Source organism: Camellia sinensis, chromosome 8 (assembly GCF_055761805.1).
Source record: "Camellia sinensis isolate YWXY chromosome 8, ASM5576180v1, whole genome shotgun sequence".
In the NCBI taxonomy this organism is placed as follows: Eukaryota; Viridiplantae; Streptophyta; class Magnoliopsida; order Ericales; family Theaceae; genus Camellia; species Camellia sinensis.
The window spans coordinates 127,587,882-127,611,453 of NC_138968.1; the positions used below are offsets into that span (position 1 = coordinate 127,587,882).

Genomic DNA, 23,572 nt, shown 5'->3' on the forward strand with positions numbered 1-23,572 from the left:
AATTATTATGCTTAGTTGGTTCTTATATTATGTGTTTAATATTAGATTGGAGTAGAAAATATTATTTTATCGTACTTAATAAAAATAATAAAATTATATTGTAATAACGAATATTTTTATTGTATAATTTTATAAACTTAATCTAATCAATTCAATCGTACTGTAATTATATTCTTAATCAATCTGATGTGGTAATACCTATGTGGTATGATTGATTACTCTTATATTTGTGTTTTGAACGACAAAAGAGATGCAAACGCCTAAATAAGGAGCTCGTAATACGCCATTTTTTTACCATTTAAAGTGTAACTTATTTTTCACATTAACTCTAAAAGAAAAGATTTGTCCATCTTTAAAGTTTCTCACTTTAGCTCTATTTTTTTTTTATTTTTTTTTTTAGATTTGATTTATATAAAATATTATAATAAAACTCAATAAATTAAAAACATAGTAATAAAGATCAAATACAAACTTTACAAATTAATACACGAATATTACAATAAAACTCAGGGGTTGTTTAAAATATCATAAATAAATGCACTTTTTGTTTTTTTATACTAAAAAGTTGAGGAAAAAAAATATGGATGTTTAGGTTAACTTTTTGACTTTTTACGAAAAAATATGTATCAAAAAATTATATAAATAAGTGTATAGGAGAAGTTATTGAGTAGCCTGTACAGTACCTAGGCAGTGTAGTCGGTTGTTAGGAGATGGAAAATGGTTGCCTCCTTTTCGAGCTTGAATTGGACAGTGTTGTTCAGTCTGTGTGGGCCCACCACGGGTCCCTTTTTGCTAATCGGAACCGTTCAATATGTAGAACTCATCGAGTACTATATGCTTATTAAAAATCACGTTGATCGGATATCGATAGCTATCTGATCCAGTTTTTGTCAACCGTTAACTATAACACCATCTATTTTTTATACAAAACTGATTTAATCATGTAGTTATTCATATCTGATTAACGTGATTTTTTACAGGCACATAGTACTCGACGAGTTCTACACATTGAACGGTTTGGATTATCAAAACAGGACCCGTGATAGGCCCCACTGGCCCAACATTATCTTCCAATTTAATAAATATATATATACCTTTTTTTTGTCCCCCATTGACAGTTTTTCCATCAATTCTCAATACCAGTCACGTCTTTGTATTAAAATATGTAATAAATTAATTTTTTTATATTTTTAATTTGTGAATAGTGATAACTTTTTAACTTTTTTAATAATTTTTTTATTTTTTGACTTTTTTTAGAGATGCCAAACTAGGTCTCAATAAATTACAATCATAGTAATAAAGATTAAATACAAACTTTACAAATTAATACACAAGAAATAAGACCCACACATAGATGGAGATATTCAAATTCACTACTACAAAAACAGATAAAGATCACACTTTTTTTGTGTGATGTATGTTATTTAATCACACTTTTTAAGTTTTATTAAAGTGTGATCTTTGGGAGTGTGATTAAAAGGGATCATTTTTAATCACACTTTTTAAGTGTGCTTAATAACATTAAGATCACACCTTTTAAGTGTGATTAAAAATATTTTGATCACATCTTTTAAGTGTGATTAAAAATACTTAGATCACACCTTTTAAGTGTGATTAAAAATATTTAAATCACACCTTTTAAGTGTGATCTTTGGAAGTGTGATTAAAAAATGTCATTTTTAATCACACTTTTTAAGTGTGATTAATAACATTTAGACCACACCTTTTAAGTGTGATTAATAACATTTAGATTACATCTTTTAAGTGTGATTAAAAATATTTACATCACATCTTTTAAGTGTGATTAATAACATTTAGATCACATCTTTTAAGTGTGATTAATAACTAATAAAATCTGTAATAAAAAAAAGGGTTCGACATATTTAAAAAATAATCAATATTATTTTTGTATGCACATTTGAAGAATGTAATACACACTCTATACTATATTTTGAATCATAACCACATATTGAATAGAATAACGTAATATATTTCATAAATGGAAATTAAATATTCAAAACTATATACAAAGGAATTAAATAAAAAAAAAATTTACTGTGCTTACATATATTAAAAAATGAAAAAACTTAAAAAACTAAGTTCTTTAATTCTTGGACCATATTTTGCATCTCTCCAAAAAATTTCTGACCTGAAAAATGAAAACACAAATTAATCCAAAAATCGTTGATGCATATGAATAAACTAAAAACTTAATTCAACAAACCAAAATAGGAACATTAATCATTTCTACTTGATCTTAATCCTTTTGAAAGTAACTTCCCTGTTAACAATTAGATGCCATAGCAACTCAGTGTCAATGACATTGTACTGTTCATACAATAACTTAGTACATTTATCGCTGAGAAGGATTGTCATCGTTTCACCTGCCAAACAAAAATCAATTGCTATCATTAGAAACTAAAAAGAGAAGAAAAACAAAAGCACAAAAAATAAAAACCAAAATATTGAGTTACTTGAATTAGCATATTTAGGTGAGCAATAACTAAATATCAGCTGGTTCATTCATGATATGAGATAGGAACTCTAACTTAACTGACAAAAATGCATGGAATGCTCAGATTCTAAAAATCTCTACATCTGATGGCTCGGCTACCAAAACATAACAATCAAAAAACTATATGCCTTTGACATAACATTTGCTTTTCAAATAGAGAACTGAGGTTGAGACCCTAAGATTTAGATATAAGCATTCAAAAGCGTTCATGGAGACAGAATTCACTGGTTGTTCTTCCCGTCTTTCCACGACAAGGTTTTGAGTGTCCTGCACATCAAAACAAAAATGAGATGAATGTGAGAGAGGGGCGATACACGTGCTGTTGTATACAGTTCTGAATCAGTAGCAGAGACATTATGCAGAGTAGAAGTGTTAGCGTCAATGTAAACATCAGCCTCAAGATCATTATCCATGAAGTTCCCAGTGATGCTAAATGCCCAGTTCTGTCCTGAGTAAAACATTGAAGCACCTCTCACTTCTAAATCAGCTTCATACTTGCTGTTATTGAAGATTGCCTCCTTGCCACCACAGTTAATGTGCAAGGAATAATCTGTTGAGAGTTGACAAATCTGAGTAAAACATGGAAGCACCTCTCCTTCTCTCTCTCTCTCATGTTGCAAAAATGACATCATTTCATACATTATGCAAACAGAACTAAATTATAGAAAATCATAGTGAACTGAACTGAATCATAGTGAAATACAATTTCTTCAATTTAAGATTTGACAATGGATTCAATCGTTTGATTGAAACTCATATTGAATCGTTAATTTACTTACATTGATTACCCATAGCAGAACATGGGTAGTTTTTCTTGAGGCATGGATGAACTCTACTTCTGCAGTATATAAGGAAAGGAATGCAAGCATTAGTAGTAGCCTGCTTATAGTTCAGAAATGAAAAGGCAATGTTTGGAGCTATTATTCATAAACAAAAAGCAACACCCACCAAAGAGGAAAAGAAACATGGCAATCTTCTCAAAATACATTAATACAAAATACAGGCACAAGAATCTTACAATTTGTTGGTGGAGGCGGCAGAGTAGGTCTCGACCAAATTTCTGAAAAGTCAGTGAAGAGATTTACTATTGCAATTCTATGTAGTTCTGCGAGATAAAAACAGAAGGAACAAATAAAATTACACTTACACACTCCCTCAAGGACATTCAACTGGACTTGAGCTTTCCCAAGTGAAATTGTTATAAGAAATATCCCTGTATATTAAAATAGAGGGAAAACATTAAAATTTGTCTTAACTAAGAACTTTAAACAAGTTAAACAATAACCTGCATTATTCTTTCATGGAACTTGATGTCACAAATTGTCAAAGTTGGATGATAAATTGATTAATGTGAAAAGTGTGCATACACATTCTTGTTTCTTGAAAGGATCCATCCAGGTATTTGTCCAGCAAGTTGGTTCCCCGTCAAATACCTACAAAAAACATCCTTGTAGTGTCGTTTAATGAGCATACATAAGAAAAGATCAAATACCTACAAACAACATTCTCATGTCTCCATCAATGAGCATATGTCAGGAAAAAGAAGAATTTATACAAGAGATCCCCTTACATGAAATCTACTTTAGCTAGTTGGACAAAAGATGTTGGAATTTCACCACTCAAGTGATTGAAACTGAGGTCTCTACATTGACAAAGAGCACGAACATAAGTCCACCAAATATAGAATCAATGAACACTAATTGATAGCATAATAGTTTAGTAAAATTACTATTTTTATCAGAAGAATCTGGCTATTAACTTCAAAAGAAGTAAAACCTCAATGATTGCAACTTTATAACAAAGGATGCAGTGTGCAGGTATAATAGAATAGTTTTGATACATAACCACTGAGAGCAAGCAATAATTGATCTTGCTCCACCTATCCAAAAAATTGTATTTGCATAGATTTTAATCCACTTTAGAAAATACACCAGTACACCCAAAGATTTTTATCCCTTTGTTGGGCTCTATTTAAGCATCATAATGACAACTCAACTGATACTTATTGCTCCTATTTGGCAGTAAAATCCTGCTACTCAAGTCCATACAATCAACTGATGCTATATTTAAGGAAAATAGAAGATAATTTGATAAACAAACAACAAATGAAACAATGTCCAATGCCATCTAATGGTAACCAAAACTGGATCAGGTACAGATGCCTTGCCAAACCTGTAAATTTAGAGCACCTTTACGACCTATCCCAGTGATTTTCAAGTTGAAATAAATCTTTCCATACTATTGAATTGAGTTATGATCTTTCATACATGAGTATAGGTGAAATCCAAGATGTAGTATTAAATAACCTGAATAACATGAGATGAAATAAGGCTAATATGTCCAGAAATTATCTGAAAAGTGGGACAAGAAAAGATACATGAAGACATTTCTGCACCCTTTGAAGAAATTTAGAATTCTTGTAAACTCAATAATTGTATGATGTGCAGCAAGAACACTTATGATAAGACTTTCTACACTAACTCCAGGCATGTAATTCTCCAAACCATTAATCAGAGTGATATCTTCAATTACAAGCATTAAAAAAATGGACACAAGTTCCTGACAGAGTTTTCAGTTTTGTTAGATCCCCAATATATCTAGGTATCTCTCCATAGATTGAGCATTTCCTTAGTACCCTGCATCAGACCATCTAAGTTTAATTTTTACTTTAAAAAGAGAATACAACGGTGTGTCTTAAAAGAGAGTAGCAAAGCCAACTCACAGCACTTTCATGGATTCCATATTACTTAATGGCGGAAAATTAGACCGTCCACCTTTTAAGTCACTAATCCTCCTACAATCCATAGAAAGCAAAAAAAAAAAAAAAAAAAAAAGGTCAACACATTCATCTTTTTGTTGAAGAAATACGAAAGAAATAATGTATTGTGATTACATACTGAACAACTAGCATATACACAAGAATGAGATGCCTAGCAAGGCAAGAAATAGCTTTTTATATCAGTTTCTAGACTCACCAAAAAGAGACGATATGAACCAAGCAACGAGCGGGGAAGTGCTGAAGTGAAGTACCAATAAAATGGGATGTGTCTGGAGAGTAAATATTGAGGAACAAATAAAACATGAATTTCACGTAATACTCTAGTTATGTCAAGGGTGTATTTTGATGAGAGTTTTGAGGAATTTATGACAAAAAAAGTATAATAGAATCTGCACCATTCATGAATCAAAAGATCAAATAGATTAAGAAAGAAAATATAAAGGTTGAATCAAATTAAATGGGAAAAAAAATGATAAAGGGTTGAATGCAAACTACGTCTCTTGTAAAATCAAGAATTAAAATGAAATGGAATATGTCTTGAATTTGTTTTGTGCCGATGTACAAGGGACCACACATGCAAGTTCTCGGTATTTAACACAGAGTGATACTAGATACTGGTTAAATCAACAAAGCACAATGATGTAGCAGCCTTGAAGATCCCATGCACATGTGACAGCATAAGACACTTTCACAGGACTAAATAAAACCCTTTGGATTTTGTGAGGAAAAGGAAGCAGCATACCATGTTTGATTATTATCAATCTGCATCCATGAGCAATAGAGAGCCTCCACCATCATGTATGTCTAGTAGATTGACAACTTAAATATCGTATATTCATCCTTGAATATAAAGAAACAAAATTCTTCAAATGATTGTTGATGCTGTGTATCTAGACAAGTATGGATCAATTCAAACTCTTCAATTCCTTAATCATGGAATCCTTAATAAATATCCGTGAGTGAAAATCAATTGATTTCACAATAAAAAGAAGGAAAAAAAGAAAACCTCGTCAAAGTTTGCTACATCAAAAACTTGTTAATTAAACCTTTCCTGACATTGGACCCCCATCTAAATTGCATGATCAGGATTCTCTTCAAGGATCCCAAAGCAGCCCTCTTTCTATGGCGAAGGGCCCTTTCAAACAAACAGCAGATTATGATTAACCAAGATTTTCACAAGCGGTCTTCAAGAAATCCATGATACACACTTAGAGACACCTCTTTATGTGAGTACTAGGGATGAGAATCTCAAAACAACCAACCGATCATAATCTAAACACACAAATGATATAGAGCTCAGATATTTGATGAAATCCAATTGCACAAAAACGTCCTTACAAATTCCATCTAAAAGAATCTTAATGATCATAACCCGCATCACAGAAAAGATCACAAAAAAAAAATTTTAAAAATTAAAATGTGATGATGGAAAAGAAGATATGTAAAAGAATTAAATTAGCAATCGCTGCCAAGAATCTTACAGTAAAATCATTTTAATATGGAAGCCACATGTAAGAAGATAAAAATAATAAAATGATCAGAAAAAAATACCAATAACTGAACGATATAGGTACATCAGCATAATATGATGGTAGAAAAAATATTACCAAACTGTTTATCTTCCCCTTCTAAGGGAATCACTCTCTCATGTAGTTTCCATTTCAAAAGGCAAAAAAGCCCAAAACCAAATTTGGGGATAGCTAGCTCCACACAGATTAATTACAAAACAATAAAAGTGAGATGAAATGAAAGAAGGAAAATTAAAGAAGAAATACCCAAATGCGAGCAGTGGCATCTTGACCAGATCGAAGAATCACAGCGATGTCATGTCTCATCTACTTCATCACTGCCTCTCTCTTGTTCCTCAGCAACTTTATCCTGGCCTCTTCGTCATTGCCTTGCTGTTTTTACAATCATCAAATTCAATATACATACACACACCCATTGTTTGTCAAATTTTAGGGTTTTACAAAAAATCGAAGCACGAAATGAGAGAAGACAAACCATCTGGAGGAGTTGAAGCCTCTGCGGAAGAGAGAGATCCCCAATTTCATTGCTTTCTTGTAGTGTCTGGTGGCTACACTCAGCGCAGTCATGTCTTCTTCTTCCTCAATGATTTGCAGAGAGAAAGAGAGAGAGAGTAATGGTCTACTAAGAAGAACAAAAAAAATAAAGTTCCAACTTTTTCCAAGAATGGTGAAGATCTTCCAAGTTTCAATCTATAAAAAATGGGGAAAACTTAGACTTTTGGTTCAGGACCTTGAAATCGCCATGAGAGAGAGAGAGAGAGAGAGAGAGAGGGAGGGAGACGGACAGATTGAGATAGCATTTGTATAGAGAGACAGCTATGCCCCGTTTGAAGAGTATTTCATTTCAGCATTTGGCGCCAAATTATTTTATTTTGGCGCTTATTTTTATTTTGATTATACTATTTACGACAAAAATTGTGTGTTGTGAAAAATAAAATATTTTTAACAGTTAGCATATGTGCATCGTGAAAAATGTACTTTTTAATGATTGATTTTTTGTACGCTGTAAAAAGTGTAATATTTTTAACGACTGACTTTTGTGCGTCGTAAAATGTTCAATATTTTTAACGGCTAATGTATACGTGTCATGTATAATTGATATATTAACGGCATGTCATATGGACGTTGTAAAAAGTTTTATTATTTACGTCTAATATTGCAAGTCGTAAAAAAATCATCATTATTAACAAAAATGTTCATTAGGGTCTGTTTGGTAACGTTTACGTTTTCAGTTTATATTTACAAAAATTTTATAAATTGATTTTTGTTTATTTTTAGAAAAACATAAACTACAAACGCATTTGGTAATTGACAAAATGTTTAAAAAAATTTAAAAATATAAAAAAGAGTGAGAAATAACAAGTGGCGGCAGAAGATGGTGGTGGAAAGTGGTGACTGTGGGTGGTGGGTAGCGGATGGTGGTGGGTGGTGGCGAGTGGGTGGTGGTGGTGGTGGGTGGATGGGTGGGTTGGTGATGGTAACGAGTGGTGGGTGGTAACGAGTGGGTGGTGGTGGTGGTGGTGGTGGCGGTGGTGGCGGCGGGTGGTAGGCAATGGTGGCAGGTGGGTAGCGGATGGCGGGTGGTGGCTGCGAGTGGTGGCAATGGGTGGGTGGGTGATGGTGACGAGTGGTGGGTGGTAGCGAGTGGGTGGTGGTGGTGGGCGATGGTGGCAAGTGGGTAGCGGATGACGGGTGGTGGTGGTAGGTGGGTGAATGACGGTGGCGGGTGGTAGCGAGTGGGTGGTGGTGGTGGTAGTAGCGGGTGGTGGTGACAAGTGTGCGGCGGGTGGTGGCGGGTGGGTGATGGTGGCAGGTAGGTGGCGGGTGGTGATGGTGGGTGGGTGGGTGATGGTGGCGAGTGGTGGGTGGTAGCGAGTGTGTGGTGGTGATGGTGGTAACGGGTGGTGGATGGTGGTGGCAGGTGGTGGGTGGTTGTGGCAGATGGGTGGCGGATGGCGGGTGGTGGTAGTTGTAGGTAGGTGAAGGTGGCAGGTGGTAGCGAGTGGATGGTGGTACTGGGGGTGGGTGGTGGATGGTAGTGGCAGGTGGGTGGCGGGTGGGTGGTAGTGGTGGTGACAGGTGATAGTAGTGGGTGGGTGGGTGGTGGTGGTGGTGGGTGGCTGGTGGGTGGTGGTGGTGGGTGGCTGGTGGTGGATGGTCGTGGTAAATGGGTGCTGAGTGGTGGTAGTGGGTAGGTGGCGGACGGTGGATGGTAGTGGCAGGTGGCGGGTAGATGGCAGGTGGGGAGTGGTGACGAGTGGGTGGCAGGTGGGTGGTGGGTGATGGTGGCTGGCAAGTGGGTGTTGGTGGCGGGTGGTGGGTGGTGGTGGCAGGTGGGTGGTGAGTGGTGGTGGCAGGTGGTGGTGGGGGATGGGTTGTGGGTGGTGGTGGTGGAAAATGGCGGTGGAAAATGGTGACGGGTGGTGGCTAGTGTTGGGTGGTAAAAAAAAAAAAAAAAACTAAAAACTCAAAACGGAAACACATTTTTTGAGTTTACATTTTTTGGCCAAATTTATAAACTGAGATCACTGATTTATAAATCAAAAATTTACCAAACAAATTTTTATTTGAGTTTTTTAAAATTTTGTAAATATAAACAGAAAACTGAAAACGAAGTGTTACCAAATGACACCTTAGCAAACAGGCTTTAGATGGTAAAAATATTGTAAAATTAACAAATAATTAAATAAGTTGCCAACGTAAAAAATGACTTATCAAAAGATTCTTAGGCCATATTTGGTTTTATTTTTACAAAAAAAAAATTAAAAATTAAAAATTAATATGGTTAAGAAATAAAAACTAAAAAATAATTATCATTTAAGGGTAAAAAATAATTATCATTTTAACTTTTGGACAGGTTCTATACATACATATGGCTGTTTCAATTTAATTTGTAAAAAATTATTTCTAACCACTCGAAAGATAAAAATTATATAAAAATGATAATTATTTTTTATTTTTATTTCTTAACCAAATTAATTTTTAATTTTTAATTTTTCTTTTCTAAAAATCAAATCATACATAGCCTAAGAATCTTTTGATAAGTCATTTCTTATATTGGTAACTTATTTAATTATTTGTTAATTTGACGATATTTTTACGATCTGAAACCTGTTTGGTAACCATTTCGTTTTCAGTTTTCAATTTATATTTACAAAAATTTTAAAAATTGTCATAAAATTTTTTTTGATAATTTTTTTGATTTATAAATGGTTGTCTCAGTTTGTAAATTTGAGGAAAAAACGTAAATTCAAAAAATAAGTTTATGTTGGTTTTTAAACAGAAATTTAAAAATTTTACTAACAATTTTTTTTTTCAAATAATTTTTTTTCCAACTAATACTATCTAATGGGACAATTGGTAATGCTACTTTAAACCTTAGGGAGGGGATTGTAATTTCTAAAATATAAGGGGTGTCAATGTAATTTACCTAGTAAGGGCAAAATTAGTATTTAAAAAAAATTAAATTGCTAAGGGGGGAATCTGTAATGAAACTTTAAACCTCAGGGAGGGAGATGTAATTTCCAAAACGTGAAGGGGGAAATGTAATAAATATTAACCTTGGGGGCTGTCAGTGTAATTTACCCTATATATATATATATATATATAATCGCACTTAATTAGAAAATGACATAAAAAATAAATATTATCACACTCAATCAGATTAAGTGTGATTAAAAATTTGGGAATTGTATATTTTATATAAAAATCAATTTGAAATATTTTATACAATGACACATATTTAGGAAGTGTGATTAAAAAGTAGTAATGTATATATAATCACATTTTAATTACAAAAAATATATAAATAATCACACTTTAATTAGAATGTGTGATTAAAAAATATATAAATAATCATACTTATTTAAAAAGTGTGATTAAAAAGTAATAGTGTATATATAATCACACTTTAATTAGAATGTGTGATTAAAAATATATATATAAATAATCACACTTTAATTAGAATGTGTAATTAAAAAATATATATATAATCACACTTATTTAAAAAGTGTGATTAAAAAGTAGTAGTGTATATATAATCACACTTTAATTAGAAAGTGTGATTAAAAAATATATAAATAATCACACTTTAATTAGAATGTGTGATTAAAAAATATATATATAATTACACTTGTTTAAAAAGTGTGATTAAAAAGTAGTAATGTATATATAATCACACTTTAATTAGAAGGTGTGATTAAAAAATATATAAATAATCACACTTTAATTAGAATGTGTGATTAAAAAATATATATATAATCACACTTGTTTAAAAAGTGTGATTAAAAAGTAGTAGTGTATATATAATCACACTTTAATTAGAAGGTGTGATTAAAAAATATATAAATAATCACACTTTAATTAGAATGTGTGATTAAAAAATATATATATAATCACACTTGTTTAAAAAGTGTGATTAAAAAGTAGTAGTGTATATATAATCACACTTTAATTAGAAGGTGTGATTAAAAATATATATATATATAATCACACTTAATTGAAAAGTGACATAAAAAATAAATATTATCACACTCAATCAAATTAAGTGTGATTAAAATATCAATCTAATTTTTTTTATCACACTTCCAATAAAAGTGAGACCTTTTTTTTTGTCAAAGTGTGATCTTTAACTATTTTTGTAGTAGTGATTACTAACCTCCTAATATAATGTAGGAGTTTTAACAAATTAGGCTAACCCTATTGGTCGTTCAATTACCTATAATTTTGATACCTTAAAAATTGTTACTAATGATAACTTTTAAGAGTATGTTTGGTACGTAGAAAAGGAATAAGGTGTGATTGGAATGAGAGTGAGAATAAAATATAAGGTTGAATGGAATCATTCTATTATTTGGTTGTCAGCATGGAATGACTAAATAGATGTCACGACCCAAACTCGGCCCTATGGGTTTAGCACCGTAACCGGCCAGTAATCCGAGATTACCGAAGGCCTGCCTAACAGTAATCCAGTAAAACAGAGTACAGGGCCTGGCGGAAGCCAATACAGTAAATAAACAATGTCCAATGAGCTGTGACAGTCTACGTATACAAGTACAATCATTCAGAACAGGGATCTAATCCCTAATAAACGGTACAGTAATAGTCTATACAGTCTATACAGTAAACAAAATAGTTACAGGGACAGACGGGGAATATTAAAACACCCCAAAGCCGAAGCTTGAACGGCTTAGAACCTCACAGTGAGGCACAGTGGTTGGCTGACAAAACAAAAGCTTGCCTGACGCTCCTAGCAGCGGTCCAGTGCCTGAACACCTACATATATATATGAGCAGTGAGCTAAAGCCCAGTGAATAACATAATGCGTAAAGAGGTTTAGGATGAATGTCTTTTCAAAGTTTAAACAGTTCATTGATTCAGTATATCGGTCAGTCAGTTTGTGGCTCATATTGATGCTGTAACAGTCATTTAGAAATCATAGTAATCGTACATGGCACATCCGTTAGCAGTACTAGTAGCAGTGTCAGTACAGTAGCAGTAACGGTAACAATAAAGTAGCAGTAGCAGTAACAGTAACAGTACAGTAGCAGTACAGTAACAGTAACAGTACAATAGCAGTACAGTAACAGTAACAGTACAGTAGCAGTACAATAACAGTACAGTAGCAGTAACAGTAACAGTAACAGTACAGTAACAGTAACAGTACAGTAGCAGTACAATAACAGTACAGTAGCAGTAACAGTAACAGTACAGTAGCAGTACAGTAACATTTCAGAAAACAGTACAGTTCTTATGGATTCAAGAGGTGTCTCGCACAGACTCTAGAGATGGCTCACTCTGTAGCACTTAGTTCCGTGCAGCACCTTGCTCCAAGTTTCACAGATTATAACAGTCATATGTGGTACATCCAATAGCTAAACAGTACAGTAGGTCTTAGCAGACCAGGTCTTAATAGACCAAACAGTGAATGATGGCCATCATATCAGTAAACAGTAGTGGTTCCAACATGGGAACCGACAGAGATCTCTGTAACAGTAACAGTAAGCAGTAGTTGCTAAGGATGCCACAATACAGTTCAGAATATAGGTCATACATTCATTCATTCAGTTAACAATAACAGTTCAGAAACAGTTCAGTTTAATTGTTCAGAAGATAATCATTTTGAACATATCTTTACACAAATGTTACTCACAGAGTTCTGGGCTATAGTAAGCTAGAGCGTCTCCTCGGAAGTCAACCCTACACAGTCAACAGATCGAACACACACTAAGCTATACAGTTGGGAAAGATAATAACTTAACCCCTAATTTGCCTTGGTGTGCTCTACATCTATATCCTCATTAAGATGTCTTAAACTAGGCCTAGGAATGCCTAGAATGGGATGAGGATGCAAAGATGCACTCAGAAAATATTTTTAGAAAATCAGAGGTCCCGCTCGAGCGTGGATTTACCCGCTCGAGCGGACATGCTGACAAAGGTCTACGCTCGAGCGTACATTACTCCGCTCGAGCGGACTGTAAAACAGTGCAAGATGTTGGGAGCTCGAATTCCACGCTCGAGCGGCACTTCCCCCGCTCGAGCGGAAGTGCGAAATCTGGAAAACCCAGATTGCACCTCCAAGCTCAAAACCAAGTTCAAAAGCATCAAAACTCGACCTCTTGGGCTAAATTTCCATAAAACATTTGTAAACTCATAGTTAAACATGATTCAAAACTCAATTTGAGAAATCAAAGCCCAAGGGTGTTTCATTCAATCCCAATTTCAAACCAATTTTCAAGAACAATCCTCAAACATGACATGCATGATCTTAAGTCATTTTCAAAGCTTTAATGCTGTTTCAAAAGAGCTCAAACCTTCAAAAACAAGATGAACTCATGGAGTATGACCAAAAGATGGACATGCATGTGACAATTTGCCATGAATTCAACTCAAAATCCAACAATATTAACATGCATGCATGAAATGAGCTTCAAATCATCAACAATGAACCAAAACATGACTTAGTTCTACAATGAAGCATGAATCATGCAAGAACTAGCTTAATGGCAACAATAAGAAGATGAGTTTCCTACCTTAGTCTTGTATTCAAGGTCAAGGAGCTCAAATAAGAAATCTACACTTCAACAATTCTTCAATTTCCAAGCAATTCACAAGGTAGAACTCTATTTCTCTCCCTCTCCCTCTCTTGGTCGGTTAAGTACAAGAAATGAGCTGAGCAAATGTTTGATCTAGGTGTAATGAGGCTCAAATATGTTATATTGAGTGGGCCACTAAGTGTGGCAATTTGGTAATTAAGTCCAACTCTTTAATTAGCTTATTTTAATCTAATTTAATCATACCTAATCAGTTTTCAGGTAAATACACCATAAAATCACATTAATCATGACGACCATAAAACATTAATCGGTTTCTAATTCGGCCGCCGATAAGGCCTTCAATTAGCAGTTTAAACATATAAGCATGAACAGATAATCATACAGTCAAACAGATAGAATGCAATTTAACTAACATATATTCAATCAATTCGGTTTCCAATTTCAGTCAGTCAGTCAGTTCAGTACTTTTACCAGTCCAATTATCAGTCATAATCAATTCAGTTTAACGGTAATCAGTGTTTATCGGTAAACAATAACGAGGGTTGTTACAATAGAATAAATTTTTATTTATTATTTTTTTTAATAAATTACTAATAAACAAGTTAAAAATTCGTGTGGATCATGATAGTGTTGATACTAGGGCTGAGCAAGGAATCCGTGAAATCCGTAATCCGATCCAGTCCAGTCCAATCCAGTAGGTTTGGATTGATTTTTTGAATCCGTGGTTCGATTCCGGATTGAAAAATTAAAAATCCGTAGTTCACGGATTGGTTCCGGATTGAATCCCACGGTTCCGGATTAGAACCGATCCGGACCGTATACAAATAGTCTATATTTTTATTATACACCCTCCTGCATAGTATCTTATATTATTTCATAAAAAACTTAAATTCAAACAACTTACATAGTATCTTCTTTTATTACTTTTGTTTGCTAGTTTTTAGTGTTAATTTATAATGGCCTAAATACTTATGGTGAAACTAGTTTCTTTATGGTTGTTTAAATTCTAGAACAGTTTGTCACTATTATGAAAAGACATGTTGCTATTGTGAAACTAATATGGTGTTATATTTATATTTTTATGAAAATAAAGTGTTATATATATATTTTTGTTATTTAATTATATAAATCCGTGGTCCTAAACCGATCCAATCCGTATTTAAATGGATTGGTTCGGATTGGTTCCACGATTTAAACGGATTGGATTGGTTCTAATTTTTCAAGATCCGTAGATAACGGATTGGTCCTGGTTTTACTCCAATCCGGTCCAATCCGGACCATGCTCACCCCTAGTTGATACTTGTAGAAGTGATAGTGTGAGCCATGGCGACGGCGGCGATGGCAGTGGTGGTGATGATAGAAGTAATAATAGCATAGTGGTGTGGTGGTAGATCGTTGTAGTTGTAGTGGTAAAGTGGTAGCAGAGTGATGGTTCTTACAATGGTAGTGGCTGTGGTGTGGTTTTTGTGAAGGTGGTGGTAATCGTAGTGAGGTAGTGGTTGCGGTGGTGGAGGCAATGGTAGTGGTGGTGGAGTAATGGTAGTAGGGTAATGGTTATAGTAATTGTGATGGAAGTGGTTTGGTGGCTGTGGAGGTGATGGTAGTGATTGTGGTGGTAATGGCGGTGATATAGTGGTGTGGTGGTGGCAATGACGATAGTAAGGTGGTCATGATATGGTGGTGTGATGGTGGTAGCGATTATGGTAGTGATAGTTGTTGTACCGATCTTGGTGGCAATGGTAGTGATGATGTGGTGCTTGTGGTTGTAGTTGTAGCTATGTTAGCAGCGACGGTAGGGGCAAAAATAGAGTAGTGGTCGTAGTGTTGGTGATGGTAGTAATGGTGGTGGTGGTGGTGGTGGTGGTGGTGGTGGTGGTGGTGGTGGTGGAGGAAGGGGGTGGTAGTAGAAGGAAAATGGTGAGAGTAGCTAATTGATAATTTTTTATGGTAATTTTATGATAGTATGGAATGACTATTCCTTAGGTTTGAGGAATAAATCTACATTTTCATATTTTGTTAGAATAATCATTCCGTTAGAATAAGTAAGTCATACCAAACAAGAAAAAAAAATGCAAAATTAGAATGGGCATTCCATTAATTTCAACACATTCTATCGTACCAAACAGACTCCAAGAATTGTCAATAAATAACAAAAAATGACAAAATATTCATAATTTCAATATATTTTTCACATATTTCAATATATTTTTGTGGAGAATTTTATCATATACACCCCACACCATATGTATCTTTAATTGCGTCATTTTCTTCTTTAGTTATGACTAATTTTTTTTTTTTTAGTTATGACATTATTTTATTCTTTAATTATGACATTATTATGAGATTTTAGTTATGACTTTTTTTTATTTGATTATGACTTATTTTATTTTATTTTTTTAGTTATGACTCAAAAAATATGAAATTATATCTAATTATGAGGTGTATACCATAATCTTTTCTTATTTTTGTATATATTTTTCAATACACTTTTTATACATTTTTCAATACTAATTAAAAATTATTAAACCCACACTTTGAATATAACCCACCACCCAAACCCAATATCCATCGTCCAATCCGTCTACCTCCTCGTCCATTTCAATATATGTCCCCTAATCTTCTCTCTCATTCTCGACTCCCTCTACATCTAACTTTAACCCCTCTCTCCACCACACTCCACTTTCTTCACCTTAATCCATAATGTCAACCCGCACCCTACCTCCATACCAATACCATCAACACCACAATTACTGCCTCTCTCTACCCTTCACCATCCGCCCACCGACATAGCAACTATTACCTCCCCTTTTCCCCAGACCACCTTGTCCATAGAAGTCTGAACTACTACTTGCATTTGTTGTTCATTTTCTCGTTGCAACATTTTGTCCCAAATAGCCCTTATCGCAAAAGGTATAGTCCTCAACCTAGCCTTAGTTGATTACATACAAGGGTCATCGTCCTCAAGAGCATTCTCAAATTCATACTTCCTTTTGGCTTTTTGTTCAAATTGTCAAGGGTGTGTTTGGTAACGTTTACGTTTTCAGTTTATATTTATAAAAATTTTATAAACTGATTTTTGTTTATTATTTATTTATTTTTAAAAAAACATAAACTACAAACACGTTTGGTAATTGACAAAAAATTTAAAAAATTTTAAAAATATAAAAAAGAGTGAGAAATGATAAGTGGTGGCAAGTGGCGGTGGAAGACGGTGGTGGAAAGTGGTGACGGTGGGTTGGTGGTGGTGGTGGTGGGTGACGGTGGCGGGTGGTGGGTGGTAGCGAGTGGGTGGTGGTGGTGGTGGCAAGTGGGTGGCGGGTGGTGGTGGTAGGTGGGTGGGTGACGGTGGCAGATGGTAGGTGATAGCAAGTGGGTGGTGGCGGGTGGTGGGTGGTGGCAGCAGGTGGGTGGCGGATGGCTGGTGGTGGCGGGTGGTGATGGTGGGTGGGTGGGTGGGTGACGGTGGCGGGTGGCGGGTGGTGGTGGGTGTTGGCGGGTGGTAGGTGGTAGCGAGTGGGTGGTGGGTGGTGGGTGGTGGGTGGTAGTGGCAGGTGGGTGATGGGTGATGGCTGATGGTGGTGGTGGTGCTGGTAGGTGGTGGGTGGTGAGTGGTGGTGGCAAGTAGGTGGTGGGTTATGGCGGGTGGATGGCAGGTGGGTGGTGGTGGTGGCAAGGGGCGGGTAGTGGTGGCGAGTGGGTAGCAGGTGGGTGGTGGCTGGTGGTAGCGGGTGGTGGGTGGGTGGTGAGTGGTGGTGGTAGGTGGTAGTGGTGGCAGAAGACGGTGGTGGAAAATGATGACGGGTGGTGGCTAGTGTTGAGTGGTAAAAAAAAAAAACTCAAAACTCAAAACGGAAACACATTTTTTTGCCAAATTTATAAATTGAGACCACTGATTTATTAATCAAAAATTTTACCAAACAAGTTTTTATTTGAGTTTTTAAAATTTTTGTAAATATAAACAGAAAACTGAAAACGTAAGTGTTACCAAATGGCACCCAAATATTTTTGTAACATACCAATTGATAGGATAAAGGGGTTGTGGCAAAGGATTTATAGGGTCAGTAATGGAGTTTGTCAATTTGCAAGATTTATATAGAGGATTGGCTTTGGTACATGGTGATTCAAAGGTGGCAAAGAGGAATGGTAGCTGAGAGGGTAATTTGTGTGAAACTTGGGCCGAGCTAAGACCGGTTGGAAAATGGACTGAGCTATGGGCCGAGGTAATGGCTTGCATAGCTCAGTCCTTGATCCTGTTAGTTTGGCCAGAGAGGTTTGCCATTAGCCTGGTCTGGGTGCTCTGGACCGAGATATAGGAGAAGAAGAACTGAGCTAGAGAATGCCCAAGGTATCACCGAGCTAGGTGAGTGCGGTTAAAACTAGTGTAAGGCAAGGCAGTGCTAGCTTGGTTGTGTTACTATCAAGACCATGGTTGGGCTATCTCACTTGATTAAGCAGTGAGGAGGGGGTAAAAAGATAAGCGTTATCTTAGTGATTCCTAGGAGGACTCTGCTAAAAAAAGTTGAAGTCCTACTAGGATTGTGCCAGGCAGAATCTATAAAAGCTCATAGCAGGACCTATCTACAGGTATCACAATTCTTACTCTAGAATATACAGATCTTTTGTTAGGGCTGGGCATAGGGTTATCCGAACCGCCCAAACCGCCCTACCTGATCCGAACCGCGCACGTATGGGCGGTTTCGCAAACACATTAGCGTAGGGTGCGGTTTGGATTTTATGTAATTTTCGGGTTGCGAGCGGGTTGCGGGTTTAACCCGCACCCGCCCAACCCACCCGCATAAAACTTTTTTTTTTTTTTTGGGGGTTCAAATCTAATCTAACCGTTTAAAAAAAAAAACCCCCCATTTTCTTTTCCTTCAAATCCAACCGTTTAAAAAAGAAAACCCTAATCAATATTATCTATCTCTCACTCTATCTATCTCATTCTGTGTCTCTCATTCTCACGCTCAATCTCACTCTCGCAATTTTCATCTCCACTGCCTACACCCACTGATCGACTCTCTCTGTCTTCGCAAGATGGACTAATCGACCGATCAACCGATCGACCTCATCGCACACCTCACAGGTAAGTTCCTCTCTAAATCTCAGTCTCTGTCTATGTCTCTCTCTCCCCGATCTTTGTGTCTCTGATCTGTCTCCCTCTCTTACTCTCTCATCTCGCAGTCTTTCACTCTTTGGCTTTGCATCTACTACACCGATTGACTCTCTCTCATCACAAAATCGACCGATCGATTGACTCTGTTATCGCACCGATCATAAGTAAGCCTCTCTCTCTCTGTCTTTCTCTCGCACACTCTCCCCGATCTTTGATCTGTCTATGTTTGGAGAATCAGTTGATAGATTTGTTTTGGATCTGTTCATTAATGTGGTATTGGTTTGATGGAGGACGTTTTTTTTGGAATCTGTTTTGAATCTGCAACAGGTCTGTATTTTTTGTTAATGTTATTTGTTGATGGAAGACATTAAATCTGTTTTTGGAATTAATCTGTTTTAAATCTGTTTAATTTGTAGAATCTATTTAATTTGTATTGAATCTGTATTGAATCTGTTTTAAATCTATTTGTGGAATCTATTTAATTTGTTTTAAATCTATATTGAATCTGTATTAAATCTGTTTTAAATTTGTTATTTAATTTTTGGAATTAAATCTATCTGTGTCTGTGTAATCTGTTTTTTGGAATTAAATCTGTGAAATTCAATCTGTTAACTTGAATCTGTGAAATTTGATCTGAATTTGTTTGATCTGAAATTTGATATGAAATTTGATCTGAATTTGAATCTGTTAACTTGTTTGATCTGAATTTGTTATTAAAATTAAATTAAATCTAAATCTATTATTAAAATTAAATCTGAATCTGTTAGTAAAATTTAATCTGAAATTGAATCTGTTAATCTGAATCTATAAATCTGAATCTGTTGAATTAAATCTGTTATTAAATCTGTCTGTTATTTAAATTTGTTATTTAATTTTTGGAATTAAATCTGTTATTAAAATTAAAATTGAATCTGTGTCTGTAAAATTGATTCTGTGACTCTATTTTTGTAATCCAGTTTAAATGGAGGATAGTATTCAATCTCCCGCAATCAATCCTGTACCTCCGGAATCCTCTAATTCTCAAATGAATCCTCTCTTAGTCGAACCCGAACCCGAACTTAAACCTTAGCCTCCTAGACCCCCAAAGAGAAAGAGTGAGAGTGGAGGAGGGAGAACACCATCCACAGTTTGGGATCATTTTGACAAGGTTATAGGGACCGATGGGAGGCGTAGAGCCGTATGTAAATATTGTAAGAAAGAGTATATGGCTGACTCCAGACTTCATGGGACTGGTAATTTGAGGAGTCATAGCAGGTGGGTGGCGGATGGCTGGTGGTGGTGGGTGGTGATGGTGGGTGGGTGGGTGGGTGGGCGACGGTGGCGGGTGGCGGCGGGTGGTGGTGGGTGTTGGCGGGTGGTAGGTGGTAGCGAGTAGGTGGTGGGTGGTAGTGGCAGGTGGGTGATGGGTAATGGCTAATGGTGGTGGTGGTGGGTGGTGGGTGGTGAGTGGTGGTGACAAGTAGGTGGTGGGTTATGGCGGGTGGATGGCAGGTGGGTAGTGGTGGCGGCAAGGGGTAGGTAGTGGTGGTGGTGGCAAGGGGTGGGTAGTGGTGGCGAGTGGGTGGCAGGTGTGCGATGGCTGGTGGTAGCGGGTGATGGGTGGGTGGTGAGTGGTGGTGGGGGGTGAGTGGTGGTGGCGGAAGACGGTGGTGGAAAATGGTGACGGGTGGTGGCTAGTGTTGGGTGGTAAAAAAAAAAAACTCAAAACTCAAAACGGAAACACATTTTTTTGCCAAATTTATAAATTGAGACCACTGATTTATTAATCAAAAATTTTACCAAACAAGTTTTTAATTGAGTTTTTAAAATTTTTGTAAATATAAACAGAAAACTGAAAACGTAAGTGTTACCAAATGGCACCCAAATATTTTTGTAACATACCAATTGATAGGATAAAGGGGTTGTGGCAAAGGATTTATAGGGTCAGTAATGGAGTTTGTCAATTTGCAAGATTTATATAGAGGATTGGCTTTGGTACATGGTGATTCAAAGGTGGCAAAGAGGAATGGTAGCTGAGAGGGTAATTTGTGTGAAACTTGGGCCGAGCTAAGACCGGTTGGAAAATGGACTAAGCTATGGGCCGAGGTAATGGCTTGCATAGCTCAGTCCTTGATCCTGTTAGTTTGGCCAGAGAGGTTTGCCATTAGCCTGGTCTGGGTGCTCTGGACCGAGATATAGGAGAAAAAGAACCGAGCTAGAGAATGCCCAAGGTATCACCGAGCTAGGTGAGTGCGGTTAAAACTAGTGTAAGGCAAGGCAGTGCTAGCTTGGTTGTGTTACTATCAAGACCATGGTTGGGCTATCTCACTTGATTAAGCAGTGAGGAAGGGGTAAAAAGATAAGCGTTATCTTAGTGATTCCTAGGAGGACTCTACTAAAAAAAGTTGAAGTCCTACTAGGATTGTGCCAGGCAGAATCTATAAAAACTCATAGCCGGACCTATCTACAGGTATCACAATTCTTACTCTAGAATATACAGAGCTTTTGTTAGGGCTGGGCATAGGGTTATCCGAACCGCCCAACCTGATCCGAACCGCGCACGTATGGGCGGTTTCGCAAACACATTAGCGTAGGGTGCGGTTTGGATTTTATGTAATTTTCGGGTTGCGAGCGGGTTGCGGGTTTAACCCGCACCCGCCCAACCTGCCCGCATAAAACTTTTTTTTTTTTTTTTTGGGTTCAAATCTAATCTAACCGTTTAAAAAAAAACCCCCCATTTTCTTTTCCTTCAAATCCAACCGTTTAAAAAAGAAAACCCTAATCAATATTATCTATCTCTCACTCTATCTATCTCATTCTGTGTCTCTCATTCTCACGCTCACTCTCACTCTCGCAATTTTCATCTCCACTGCCTACACCCACTGATCGACTCTCTCTATCTTCGCAAGATGGACTAATCGACCGATCAACCGATCGACCTCATCGCACACCTCACAGGTAAGCTCCTCTCTAAATCTCAGTCTCTGTCTATGTCTCTCTCTCCCCGATCTTTGTGTCTCTGATCTGTCTCCCTCTCTTACTCTCTCATCTCACAGTCTTTCACTCTTTGGCTTTGCATCTACTACACCGATTGACTCTCTCTCATCACAAAATCGACCGATCGATTGACTCTGTTATCGCACCGATCATAAGTAAGCCTCTCTCTCTCTGTCTTTCTCTCGCTCACTCTCCCCGATCTTTGATCTGTCTATGTTTGGAGAATCAGTTGATAGATTTGTTTTGGATCTGTTCATTAATGTGGTATTGGATTGATGGAGGACGTTTTTTTTGGAATCTGTTTTGAATCTGCAATAGGTCTGTATTTTTTGTTTATGTTATTTGCTGATGGAGGACATTAAATCTGTTTTTGGAATTAATCTATTTTAAATCTGTTTAATTTGTAGAATCTATTTAATTTGTATTGAATCTGTATTAAATCTGTATTGAATCTGTTTTAAATCTATTTGTGGAATCTATTTAATTTGTTTTAAATCTATATTGAATCTGTATTAAATCTGTTATTTAATTTTTGGAATTAAATCTATCTGTGTCTGTGTAATCTGTTTTTTGGAATTAAATCTGTGAAATTGAATCTGTTAACTTGATTCAACCTGTTAACTTGAATCTGTGAAATTTGATCTGAATTTGTTTGATCTGAAATTTGATATGAAATTTGATCTGAATTTGAATCTGTTAACTTGTTTGATCTGAATTTGTTATTAAAATTAAATTAAATCTAAATCTATTATTAAAATTAAATCTGAATCTGTTAGTAAAATTTAATCTGAAATTGAATCTGTTAATCTGAATCTATAAATCTGAATCTGTTGAATTAAATCTGTTATTAAATCTGTCTGTTATTTAAATTTGTTATTTAATTTTTGGGATTAAATCTGTTATTAAAATTAAAATTGAATCTATGTCTGTAAAATTGATTCTGTGACTCTATTTTTGTAATCCAGTTTAAATGGAGGATAGTATTCAATCTCCCGCAATCAATCCTGTACCTCCGGAATCCTCTAATTCTCAAATGAATCCTCTCTTAGTCGAACCCGAACCCAAACTTAAACCTAAACCTCCTAGACCCCCAAAGAGAAAGAGTGAGAGTGGAGGAGGGAGAGCACCATCCACACTTTGGGATCATTTTGACAAGGTTATAGGGACCGATGAGAAGCGTAGAGCCGTACGTAAATATTGTAAGAAAGAGTATATGGCTGACTCCAGACTTCATGGGACTAGTAATTTGAGGAGTCATAGCAGGTGGGTGGCGGATGGCTGGTGGTGGTGGGTGGTGATGGTGGGTGGGTGACGGTGGCGGGTGGCGGTGGGTGGTGGCGGGTGGTGGCGGGTGTTGGCGGGTGGTAGGTGGTAGCGAGTAGGTGGTGGGTGGTAGTGGCAGGTAGGTGATGGGTGATGGCTGATGGTGGTGGTGGTGGTGGTGGTGGTGGGTGGTGGGTGGTGAGTGGTGGTGGCAAGTAGGTGGTGGGTTATGGCGGGTGGATGGCAGGTGGGTGGTGGTGGTGGCAAGGGGTGGGTAGTGGTGGTGGTGGTGGCAAGGGGTGGGTATTGGTGGCGAGTGGGTGGCAGGTGTGTGGTGGCTGG

The 23,572-nt window shown here is 36.5% G+C and overlaps 1 protein-coding gene across 1 annotated transcript; it reads right to left on the bottom strand.

Moving 5' to 3' along the window:
• Positions 1–1,969: 1,969 nt before the first annotated feature.
• Positions 1,970–5,298, bottom strand: LOC145797108 (putative LRR receptor-like serine/threonine-protein kinase At1g07650). Its single transcript, XM_082883413.1, has 8 exons — positions 5,238–5,298; positions 5,080–5,151; positions 4,086–4,157; positions 3,883–3,948; positions 3,663–3,728; positions 3,534–3,575; positions 3,295–3,353; positions 1,970–3,065 (listed from the first exon to the last, which is right to left on the bottom strand). Exons 1-5 carry the CDS (start codon positions 5,255–5,257, stop codon positions 3,671–3,673), a joined length of 288 nt encoding a protein of 95 aa, XP_082739539.1. The 5' UTR covers positions 5,258–5,298; the 3' UTR covers positions 1,970–3,065; positions 3,295–3,353; positions 3,534–3,575; positions 3,663–3,670.
• Between the last annotated feature and the right edge of the window lie 18,274 nt (positions 5,299–23,572).

What these genes read in the sequence shown, in the direction of transcription:
- LOC145797108 (XM_082883413.1), bottom strand. Translation starts at nt 5,257, where the DNA reads ATGGAATCCATGAAAGTGCT. An exon ending in ATGGAATCCATGAAAGTGCT is followed by an intron (nt 5,152 to 5,237) that starts GTGAGTTGGCTT and finishes GGTCTGATGCAG; the next exon opens with GGTACTAAGGAAATGCTCAA. An exon ending in CTTTCAAGAAACAAGAATGT is followed by an intron (nt 3,729 to 3,882) that starts GTATGCACACTT and finishes TTTAATATACAG; the next exon opens with GGATATTTCTTATAACAATT.